General features: G+C 40.2%; 1 protein-coding gene across 1 annotated transcript; it reads left to right on the forward strand.

The window, feature by feature from the left end:
* Positions 1–4089: 4089 nt before the first annotated feature.
* On the forward strand, positions 4090–12017 carry ndufv2 (NADH:ubiquinone oxidoreductase core subunit V2). Its single transcript, XM_083781778.1, has 8 exons — positions 4090–4212; positions 5401–5463; positions 7958–8020; positions 8164–8280; positions 9523–9691; positions 10160–10269; positions 11372–11448; positions 11827–12017. Exons 1-8 carry the CDS (start codon positions 4171–4173, stop codon positions 11918–11920), a joined length of 735 nt encoding a protein of 244 aa, XP_083637904.1. The 5' UTR covers positions 4090–4170; the 3' UTR covers positions 11921–12017.
* The last annotated feature ends 808 nt before the right edge of the window (positions 12018–12825 follow it).

Raw genomic sequence — 12825 nt, forward strand, 5'->3', positions numbered from 1 at the left:
ATTATTATATGCTTGCTTATTTTGCCTGTGAGTAGGCCTATATATTGTTCAAATTGTTCCCTATAAAGCAATAATTTCACTGTGGTCTGTGTGAAACTTAACGGCACAATATCACACTGAATAAGAAAATATAAATATTTAAATTCATATTGTTTCCCTCCCTCCTGAGCATTGCATTGTAATGTTCAAGGCAGGTGATATTGACAGGGGAACCACACATACAATGCATCAATGCAATGCAGCAACATGATTATCCTGATTGAGTGATTGATTGAATACTTGATTAACAGTTTGCATAGACAAGCACCTGTGAGTGGGGGAGTGGGCACCTGTGAGTACTACCTGTGAGTGGGGAGTGTTGGCTGGTGAATGAATATCAACGTCCTAATACTGGGGGGTCAAAATATGACCCCCCCAGTCAAAAAACACTTTGTTTGAAATAGACACTCATGCTTTCTACGGTGTGATTTGGGGTCCTAAGGATGAATACAACATGAATATCAACATCTTAAACCAAAATGTTGAATTGTGGGTTTGAGCTCACATGACCTTTGATGTAAATTAAAAGGGGGGGTAACTACCTGCCAGTGGGGAGTGTTTAAGTAACACGTTAGTTTTACTTTTTGTTGTCGAAATCAATCAATCCACCATCGACCGGGTTAACAGTGCCGGTCACTGCCGGAGAATAGCTGGTAACAGACGGACGGACACACACACGGACGGACGGAGTGCAACCATAGACTGTAAAAAATATGGACAAAGCGTTCGCCGGGTCTAACATGGACGTAAAATGAAGCCTGTTATTCCTGCACTGTAAGTCGCCATCTTTCTAGATCCGTTTGGTACCAGCTGGCCATTGGCTGGCTCCGTTTTGGACCAGCTGGCCATTGGCTGCCCAGACAACGAGGCGGGACTTCCCCCCTTCTTCTCCGTTGGTTTTTATTTTGACTCGAGTGGGAGGGGAATCCCGATCATAGACTGTAACGGTAGCCACGCCCCTCAGAACATACGCGATGTTTTTTTTTCTTTATGGTCATTTTTTTAATTAATGGGACCATAATTTTCCAAAAAGAATATTATGACATTAGAAATGAGACTTTAAACTAGTGACTGGAAGAAGAAAGTATTCATGACCATGTTTATTAAGGTAATACAGTCTGGGTGAAGTTGGGCCAAAATACATGGGCCTCTATGGAGCTATGGGGCTTTTTGGGTCCAGTCCAGCGCCACAACAGGCCATTATATGAACTACCGATTTCAAATGAGGCTTCACGAAATATCTGGCTGACTGCCCCCCTGAGTGCAACACATAGACACCCCATGCCTTCAGCTGGTGGAGACAATATGAAGCAATTTTCATGGCTTTACTTTTTTTTTTTTTTTTTAAGATATTTTTTTGTGGCTTACGCCTTTATTGTTTTTTCTTAAGGGATAGAAAGTAGGCTGACAGGAAACGGGAGAGAGATGGGGGGATGACATGCGGTAAAGGCCGTGTCGGGTCCGGGAGTCGAACCCGCGGCACACCGCGACTGGATCACCAGTCCGGTGCCCAGACCGTTACGCTACGGCCTGGGCCGGCTTTACTTTTTTTGGGGTGAACTACAGTACTCCTTTAAACGTCTTGCTGAATTAATTGAAAGCCCCTATTTGTGTTATCCTTTTAACCATCACTGTAAATTGTGCCACTGTACTATTTACAAACTGTTAATAAAGTAGGCATATTCATATTTTTCTGATGAATTGAAAATGGTGGACCCTGGTCATGATGTAAACAAGTCTTAGTGCTTTTTCTGGTTTTATCCTCATAACAGTTTTTTATCAACCTATACTTTCGTTTTAATCAATCAATCAATCAATCAATTACCGGCGTCATTGTTGGGAAAGGGAGAGAGAGAGAGAGAGAGAGAGAGAGAGAGAGAGAGAGAGAGAGAGAGAGAGAGAGAGAGAGAGAGAGAGAGAGAGAGAGAGAGAGAGAGAGAGAGAGAGAGAGAGAGAAAAGGTTAAATGGACACATTAATATTAGCTAGGCGGGAAATAGAGGTGATAGTTCAGTTGGTGATACAAGCATGAAATATGGGACATATGCTTCGTAGAATGACGGAAAACATACCTGCTTTGTGCCAACATATGACGTCATATCATATGCTGCTAAGGGACATACGCAGCACGGTAGCACCTGACTGATAACATTACTTGCACGCTCTGCTTGCACAAATAACAAGTAAGATCACCTGTACACCTCCCGAAAGACTAAAGCCCTGTCTTCCTTTGCTCGGCACATCCTGTCAATTCAGGTGCAGCAGTTTAACTTTAATTTGGGGCAAGCTAAACAGCATTTAGGAAACCTTATAGAAAATGTATTAGCATTGAACCCCATGCTGAGTATCAATTTACAATTTACAATTTAGGCATTTAGTAGACGCTCTTAATCCAGAGCGACTTACATTTAAGCAAGAACAAAAGCATGGGAATACATCACATAAAAGCATTTATCATGAAACATGCGTAAGCTAAGAAAGTAACAGTGGAATATCTATAGAATGATCACAGCTATAGTGTCAACCAGTGTTGGTACTGCAATAACACAATAACAACTTGTCAATTGGGCTTTTGTAAACCTGTCAGCCATCTTCACAAATTGAGGGATTCTGCATGGCACGAGGATGATTACCAATTAGTGTGGTATAAAGGTGATCTGTGCCATATTTCATGCTTGTATCACCAACTGTGTATTATCCATGAGTGAATGCAATTTATCGGCAGCCATATTGGAAAACATGCCACCATATTGGAACCTAATGTTATTTCTGATCGTACTTCGTAGAAATACCTCCAGAACATATTCTCTTATATCAAAATGAGGGGGAAATAATAGAAAATTACAGCCCCAGCGAAAGGATATAGTCCAAAACGGAGGCCCAGTTGAAGCCATTTCAACTGGCGAAACCTGGCGGCCATCTTGAAAAAATGAGGAATTATGCATGGCCCGAGGTTGATTACTAGGGTGATCTGTGCCAAATGTCATGCTTATATCACCAACTGTGGATTAACCATGAGCCGAACCATGAGTAGTACAGTTATGCAATTTATCGGCAACCATATTGGAAAACATGCCACCATATTGGAACTTAATGTTATTTCTGTATCTTACCTGGTACAAATACCTCCAGAACATATTCTCTTATATCAGAATTAGGGGGAAATCAAAGATTCAGCCCGAGCAAAGTGATATTGTCCAAAATGTAGGTCCAGTTGCAGCGATTTTGAAAACTGGCGGCGGCCATCTTGAAAATGTAGGCATTCTGCGTGGCCCAAGGTTGATAATGAATTAGGGTGTCATAAAGGTGATCTGTGCCAAATGTCATGTTTGCATCACCAACTGTGCATTAACCATGAGCAGATGTACATTTATACAGTTTATTGGCAGCCATATTGGAAAACATGCCGCCATATTGGAACCTAATGTTACTTTTTATATCGTACTTGGTAGAAATACCTCCAGAACATATTCTCTTACATCAAAATGAGTGGAAATAAAAATATTTACAGCCCCAGCGAAGTGATATAGTCCAAAACGTATAGTTGCAGCCATTTTTGAAACTCGCAGGCCACCTTGAAAAAAATTGAAATTCTGCGTGGCCCGAGGTTGATTATCGATTAGGGTCATATGAAGGTCATCTGTGCCAAATTTCATGCTTGTATCACCAACTGAACTATCATGCATTGAAAACAGCTATTTCCCGCCTAGCTATATGGTTCCATTTACACTTTACAGTCATCTTCACTCGATCGATGCCATACTGTAATCTGTGATCGATTGAGTTGAGAGCGAGATGTTACCACTACCAGAGCCATCTAATAGAAGAGTTGCGATATTGAGGTGGCAGAAAACCTTAGAGTATATATGAATATATATATAATATAATAATAATAATAATAATAATAATATATATATATATATGAGTATATCATATACTCTAAGCAGAAAACAGAAAACTTATGAAGTGAACGGAGTTTGCGTAACTCTGTTAGGCTGTCTAAAGGCTCTGGATGTTACGTACGTCTAGCGTCAGACCCTCTCAATCGAGAGGAAACACATTGATGCGGTCGGCCATTGCAGTGCTTGGTCGCTGCTGTTAAAACACATCGGGACTAAAAGCTCGCTCCAAGATGTTTTTATCCTCCGTCGTTCGGTCTGCTGTGTCGCGAACGGTATGAGTGTCATTGTGTTTCATATAAACAGTTATATCACCACGGATATTGACATTAATGAACAGTCTTACAGTAATATGTTATGACACCTTCACAAGGGCAAGCTGTGTGTGAAGGCCAAGGCTGTCAAGCTACAGCTAACATTACTGAAGTGTTAATACTGCTTTAAACATAAGCGTTATGGCATTAATTAATATCAATAACTTAACGTCTTAAACAATAACGACATATTACGAACTTACGTTACCATGTCCGACCTATTTCCTATAATGTGACTGAATTTAAATGACTATCACTGACATTAGCCGGCTAGCTAATAACGGGACGATGTAAACAGATTTAACACTTAGCTCTGGTCCATAGCTCTATTTGCACATTTTTAACACCTTGTTGCAACCACAACATATAAAAGATTAATGTTACCTCATTGACATGTACATTTTAGGGCATCGTTAACTGCAAACTGTCCATTACAATGTGATTCCCTTCATTTGTTGCAGTTATCATATTAACCTACTTATATATTGTGGCAATATCTGTAGTGATTCCCCACTGATGACCAGTGCTGTGGTTGTATTTACAGTTTATTGTTCTGGGGAAATGTGTGTCAAATACACTCAAATTCTGTTCCTCCCTAGCCCTGGTCCAGTGTAGTCCTGAAACGTGAAGTACGAGCGACATGTGAACCATGGCTAGGTCCAGTGCGTCAGCGAGTCTGAGGACCAGGGCTAGCCCTGAAACATGACTGTCATGATTATCATGTGAAGTACGAGCGTCATGTGAACCATGGCTAGTTCCTCCCATACATTGGAAAACACTGACAGTATAGTTTGCAAGAGCCTTTTATTTAAATTAACATTTGGTCAAATTCAATTTCAGCTTTTGCAATAACTGTGTGCTGCTTGTTTCACATTAGATATTAATCTATAAGATTTAATAATATTGTCAGATCTCTCAGATACAGGGACAGGGTTATTAGGCATGGGTTGTATGTATTAATTTATTAAATTAAAACAAAGAGATGATATTGTCCATCTTCAAAATAAATGAATGGAAATGAGCTAGTCAAGAAGTCATTGTCATTCCTTTTAATAAATATATTTATTATTGTTGGAATAATTCATTTTCTATTCTCTGTTGTCTGTTCGCTACATGAAATATTTAACATTTTGTCTTCCATGTCCACAGGCCAGACAAGTCAGGAGTTTGCATCAATCTGCAGCACGTGCTGGAGCTGGAGGCATCTTTGTGGTAAGTCAGAATCCAGTGGTTTGAAGTAGTTTTTTTTCTTTCTTTTTTTAACTACAATGGAGTTGTACAGAATTGTACCTCCCAGTCTCGGCAGAGTAGTTCCGGAGTGGATCCAACCCTAGTGGGTCTGATCGAGGTTAGCTACTGGGACGTAAGTTGGGACTTTATCACCCCGGCTGGGTCACCCGAGTGAGGGGTATGATGTTCGCGAAACCCTGATGACCTTGGCATACATCACTATACGTCCTAGGTGCATCCAAGCGATCTATTTTCGTTCTGAGGTATTCTATTTATAGTGACTCATAGGAATAGACTATGTGACAACCAGGTATAGTCTGGTGACCACCGGAAAGACGGGTGACAGCCGGAATGTAGACGGCACCCCGGGAGCAGTATGGGTTGGCTCCCCAGCCTGCATCCTCCGTGAGGAGGAAGCCCAAAAACCTTCGATGAGGCCTTTAGGAGGGCCATTCGAGCCGCAAGTGGAGCCTGCAGTACCACTGTTGCCCAGGTGGAGCCTGCAGAACCATTGCGGCTCAAGAAACCACCACTCCTGAATGAAGTGTCTGGTGCTGGGAGTCTGGTGCAACGGTGAGAGCAGGAGTGGACCTGGTGAGACGTAGGAGGGGCCCGGACAGGAGTCAACCCACAGAGCCTAGTCCCTCCACATGCAATAATTGTACCTCCCAGTCCCAGCAGAGTTGTTCCGGAGTGGATCCAATGGATTGTGTGGCCCTGGTCTTTCTCTAGTGGGTCTGATCGAGGGTAGCTACTGGGACGTAATACGTCCTAGGTGCATCCAAGCGATGTATTTTCGTATTAACAATTTTCAGTACCTTTACTTCTGCTCCAATACAATTCATTAAATACATCTCAATGCAAATATTGTACTTTTGGACAACCTTTGTTACTTTTCACTTCAGCCCTATCTACAACTCTACAAGCTCACAGGTTGGAGCTTGTAGATCTGCTATTTTCAAAGCATTTCTATAGATTTGGAAACTAAAATTATTACTTTTACTTCATACATTAAGTAAGTAGTAAAAGTAATTAACATTAAGTATATTTTAATGTGAATGCTTTTGTACGTTTGTAGTGGTACATTTTGAATACCTGACTTTTATTTGTAACAAGTATTTCTGCATTGTGGTATTGATAGTTACGTACAAAATGTGAGCAGTACTTCAGAGACTCATACATCCTGTGTGACCGCAAATTATCTATTATTATGCAATTGAAGACAGACAGTGTCAGTTTGTCACAATGATGCGTTATCTTTAGCTTCATTTGGGAGTTGTCTTTTTTTTCCTCCAATATTTTCAAAACTACACAATTTGCTAATTTTATTATAGAAGAGTGTTTGGACAACCATAATATTATTTTCATACACATACAAATCCTGCTAAAATGTAGTGGACAAAGGTTGCCAGATGTGTATGCCAGATGTTTGTCTTCTGAGCCAGCCGTTCTGAAATAACATTTCAAACAAAACAAAAACATCACACGTGGAAAGCCTATGTAATGGGAATATGTCATGGTTACAGTCCCTTGATACTAGTGTGATGATGGCTTGTTAATTCCCTGTGGGGGGGGGGATAAAAATATTGTAAGGCAGAATGCTGTCATCAATCTACATTTGCATTAGTGGTGGGAAGTGACCTTTTTCTTGCAATTTCTTTTCATCATGAAGGCCATGCATTTTAAGGTTATACATTATTGAAAGAGAACACAAGTGATCTTTGCTGCTCACAAGGGGGCAGTATGTGCAGATATACAAACAACCTCAGTATGTGTACTAGCTGGTGAGGTTGCTGTTTATGGTTTGGGTAGTGGTACATGTCTCCCCTGACCGTCTTACATATGGGAGTTATTCCATAGTTAACTAGATGTCTCTCATAAACCTGATGCTACTAGATCATTGTAAAATGAAGGTCTATACACAAAAATGAAAATAAGAAGATATACATAATTCTGACTGTAGATCAAATTAGGATCTTTGTAAACAAACAGGTAGGGGTCTAGGGCATTGTACCTGATGGGTATGATATGTGTAGAGTGACAAATGTCTGAGTTGCCTATAATGTGACTGACTTTAAATAGGCTCACTGACATTAGCCACGATGTAAACAGATTTAACACTAGCTCTGGTCTATAGCTCTAATGCCTTTGCAGAGCAAATTTTTAACACCTTGTTGCAACCACAAAATATAAAAGATTAAAATGTTACCTCATTGACATGTACATTTTAGGGCATCCTTAACTGCAAACTGTCCACATGATATTACAATGTGATAACCTTTATTTGTTGCAGTTATAATATGAACCTACTTTTGTAGACTAATATTATTTATATATATTTTTGGGGGGTATGATATGTGTAGAGTGACAAATATCTGAGTTCAAATGAAAAAGGTTTGACTGACATACTGAAAAACAAATGTATCTATTGACAAACTAACACAAGCGATGCTCTTTGTTTTTGTTTTGTTTATAGCACAGGGACACGGCTGACAACAATGCAGACACACCTTTTGAATTCACAGAGGAGAGCAAAAAGGTAGGCATTAGAGTCACAAATATCTTTATTATAATTGTAAATTGGCATAAAGGGTTGAATACAAAGGTGATATGTGATTGTTTTAAAATTAAAATTGAACTTGAGGTTCTCAGTCTGCAATAATTTGACATCCTCTCTGTTAGCGCATCGAAGCAATCATTGCTAATTACCCAGTCGGACACAAGCAAGCAGCCACCCTCCCTGTGTTGGATTTGGCCCAGAGGCAGCATGGTTGGCTCCCCATCTCGGCCATGAACAAGGTACAAGGTCCCTTATATCACTGTTGGATAATACATTTATTTTTTATTCTGAGATTGGCTTCACTTTGATTCTTCACTCTGAACCTGGGATCCCTATTTTGGGCGTAACATTGTTGGCATTTTATACCCAGTGATGGCTTTTATACATTTTGTAATGTAATATTTAATGATATAATTTGCACAAACTAGACTACCGTACTTTGTAATGTTGTATGATGCATTGTATTTCCAAATAATGCACACTGATAAATCCTGTCTCAAAGAAACAGTTTTCTGAAAAACCTATGTTTCTATGTCAGTGGTGCTCAACCTTTGTCATGTCAAGGACCCCCAGAATTATCTGTAATCTGCTGCTAGTTCCAGAGACCTCACAGAAGCAAATATTTGAGTTAAAAATGTTCACTGTGAAAGAATATATATTCAAAGATTTGCGCCACATTTTTATTTTATTTTAAATAGCAGATCTAGAAGCTTGTAGATCTGCTTTTTTTCCAATAGCTTAAGTAGAACATAATGCTTAAAACACCAAAAGGGGTTACTAACCCATTCTGGGCGGGAACCCCTTTTGGTGTTTTAAGCATTATGTTATAATTTAGCTATTGAAAAATAATGTAATAATAAATGTGGTGCAATTCTTTGAATATGTATTATTTCAGAGCGAACGTTTTTAACTCAAATCTTTGCTTCTGGGGAGTCCCTGGAACAACATATTTTCAAATAGGGGTCGGCGGCCAATTTCATAACATTTTCTGGGGTCCTTGACATGACATAATTTGAGAACCACTAATATAGAAACATAGGTTTTTCACTATCAAAGATTTAGAAGACATTTGTCTTGACATAAAGGCGGTGTAAGTGATAACTGGTATTTGTTTTTGATACTAGTAATTATTGCTATAGTGTTTGTTCAGTAATGGGTCTCTCCTCACAAAAATATATTTTCAGGTTTAGATACCAATTATATCCAATTAGAAGAGAAAACCCTGCAAAGACTACTTCAATCTTTTATTGTGTTCAATTATTAATTTGTTTTGTTGGACCAAATTGATATAATGTATTTTCTATTTATTAAAGAGCTAGAGAGGATCATCCCTGTTAAACTGAAATCTCTATAGCAACGATTGTTATGGGATAGCTATTTAGCAATTATTTTAAAATAAATGCATTTAATTATATTCGAAGTGTATATAATTGTTTCTTAAGTAACTTACTGTATATAGTACTGTACTGTGTATCCCTCAGGTTGCAGAGGTGCTGGAAATTGCCCCAATGAGAGTGTACGAGGTAGCAACATTCTATACCATGTACTTGCGTCAGCCGGTGGGGAAATACTTCATTCAGATCTGCACAACAACACCGTGCATGCTCTGCAACTCGGACAGCATACTGGAGGCCCTCCAAAACAAACTGGGTAAGAGAGTGACAAACCAGTTCACCCCAGTATTAGAGAGAAAAACATTCATGAAAACGGAGACTTTGTAGTATGCATATTCAATGTAAACAGACGTTGGTGGAACAAACATGTAAATATACAGTTGTCACTGCTAGTCAAACAACAGTGAGCACTCCGGTCCAGTTAGGCCTAAGCAAACAAGCTGAAGTGCAAATCTGGACGAAAGCCAGGAGAATGTTACTGGTGGGATGAGTGACGCTGCCTCAATCTGTGTAACATCTATGAAGTCAACATATTGCACTTCACTTTTAATCAGATGAACAGTGAGGTTATACTTTTGTTATGATTCAGGTGTTGTATTACAGCTGTGTAATGTCAACCCACACTGCCTGTGTCACCAACATAGTTTGTTTGAGTAACCCAATCTGCTAGGTTGTCGGGAATAGATCGGGCTAAACGCAGTGTGTGTTAATTGTTTTTCCACAGGTATCAAGGTTGGAGAGACCACACCAGACAAGATGTTCACACTAATAGAAGTGGAATGCCTGGGTGCTTGTGTGAACGCTCCAATGGTTCAGATCAATGACAACTATTATGTGAGTACACAGTGCTTGACTACTCCCCACAGGTAGCCTTCTTAACTGAAATTAATTAAACTAAATTAATTTAGTTCAAAATGCCTTCTGAGGAACGTGTTTGCAGAGTTTGCCCCTCTAATGTATAAGCATGTGACGTGAATGAAAGTCCATCTGCCTAATCACTAGATATGTTAGCTCATAGTTAACAATGAATGGAAATATTTAATAATTTTTTCTTTATTTGATTCATTTAGAAAAATGAAATCCAATTCGGCAGTCTTGCCTTGTGTCCCCATAAATCCCAGAGAAAGGATCCAGTGATCCAAATGATGATGAGAAAGTCAGAGAGGGGTGCACAGTGGCACAGTTGGTAGTGCTGTCGCCTCACAGCTAGAAGGTCCTGGGTTCGATTCCCGCTGGGGACGCTGTGGGCACTGGCGGCGTGTTCCCTCCTCCACGTCATCAGTGCCCATACCCGAGGCGGGGGTTGGCGATAGGGCCTTTCTGTGTGGAGTTTGCATGTTCTCCCCGTGTCCCCTAGGGTAGATACCCTCACAAAAACATGCCGTAATCCTGGTCTCTAAAACTACCTCCCCCTGGCCAGCCGGGGCGCCTGATGGAGGGGAAAGGAACTGGTCGGAATAACGTGTCCCTTCCACGCGCTACGTCCGGCCGGGGAAATTCCCCTCTGTCAGGTGAAAAGAAGCAGCTTGGACTCCTCATGCATAGGAGGTCAGTCCGCTGCCCCCCCAGGTTGGCAGAGGAAGTGTAGCGCCTAGGATTACATTAGATAATTGGCACTGGGTGAAAAGAAAAACTGGGTTACAAAATCGTGGGATAAAAATGTAGAGAAAGTCAGAGAGACACAAAGACAAAAGTTTCCATGCACAAATGTTTTGAGTTTACCTGGCTGTAGTTTGACTAAAGACAACATTACATTGGCCTAGTGTTACATTTGCACAGTTGCAGGCAACACAAAATGTTCTGCACAGAATTGGAGCAATAATTTCTGTCTTGGCAGTTGGCATTGATTTCCAAAATGATGAAAATGCCGGTTCATAAGATGTTCAGCAGTAATTAGGACTAAAACTAAAAGATCCTACTTCTTACTTGTTTTCAGGAGGATCTTACTCCTAAGGACATGGACGATATCATTGATGATCTCAAAGCAGGCAGGGCGCCACTACCAGGCCCTAGGTGCGTAACATACAGATTTCACTAGGAGTCCTAGCACTCGTCATCTTGTATGTTTCTTTCTATTTCATCAGAGAATGTTATAAACTAAAGCATTATGCTTTTGTACCATCCGTCTCACTTTTGTATGCTCTGTTTACCATCTGTTGTGTCAGAGGCAGGTATAATATACTAAATGTATGATTATTCTACTGTTTGACTTGTTGTCCATTCACTACTGTGGATAAGAACATCAGGCCCATTGCTCAAATATAATGTAAATTTAGTATGTTAACTGGTTCTGTTGAAGCAAATATTAAGCTATACTGCCGAAAATTTTCTTTTTCTAATTGGTGTTTACAATGAATATTTCTAAATACAAAAACTGTTTGTTTCTTTCAGAAATGGCCGTTTCTCCTGTGAGCCTGCAGGTGGCTTGACTAGTCTGATAGAACCCCCACCAGGACCAGGTGTTGGTGTGAGAGCAGACCTGTAGTCTCATGCCGAATTTAGCTTATTTAAGAAGCGAACCCTTCCCATACATGTTTGTCAAGTCAAACAAAATGTGTAAATAAAATGTTAATTTATCTGTGCTCTGTGTCAGTGTGTCACTTTATAAATGAGGCGGTGGTGGTGAGGCCATAATGGAAGAATATATCATTCCTTATTAATATCATTCATCATCATATCAGAGGTCAGTGTAATTATTATTATTACACAGTAATGCACATTGCACACATAAAAATGTGTCCAAGATTGTGTGTGTATATATATATATCCCTTATATATATCATATTGCAGAGAAACAGAGGCAGAGTGTCTCGGCATTTAAATACTCAGTACCATTTCAATGACAGGCAGCCCTTTATAACAACAACCACTCCTGTCATTTCCAAGTCCACCCTGGTGGCTCATTCATGTCTAGCCGGCGCCCCTCCCCCACTGCCATTTACAACTGTGATTTCAAGCTTGTTCTGCAACATAATATTATGCACCACTGCGCATGTGCGTCAAGCCCTCCGTGATGTAAATGTCACTGCGCAACAATTCAAAACTGGCCGACGACGAAATGAATTCAAACACTGGTGTTTGTTTGAAACCTGGGCAGTTAGTTTATATCTAGGTATTAAATATATATATAGACGTTTACACCAAGAAGGAGCCCGTCTTTCTGCTATTATGTCCCCTCAGTGTGATGATGTTCCAGAACGTTCCCAGACTTCACACTGACCGCAGCGGAAAAGATGACGTCAAGTGTCCATTTATACTGCCCTGTGCTGCTTCATAACGTCTCTCTTCCTTCCAGCCACAAACTGGTTTAAATACTCACCATCAGATGATTATAAGACACCATCCTGTCGGCTATTATAGAACCGATAGTGTTCTCGACCACGGAGGTGA

The sequence above is a fragment of the Protomyctophum parallelum genome, assembly GCF_964188405.1.
Source record: "Protomyctophum parallelum genome assembly, chromosome: 14".
NCBI lineage: Eukaryota > Metazoa > Chordata > Actinopteri > Myctophiformes > Myctophidae > Protomyctophum > Protomyctophum parallelum.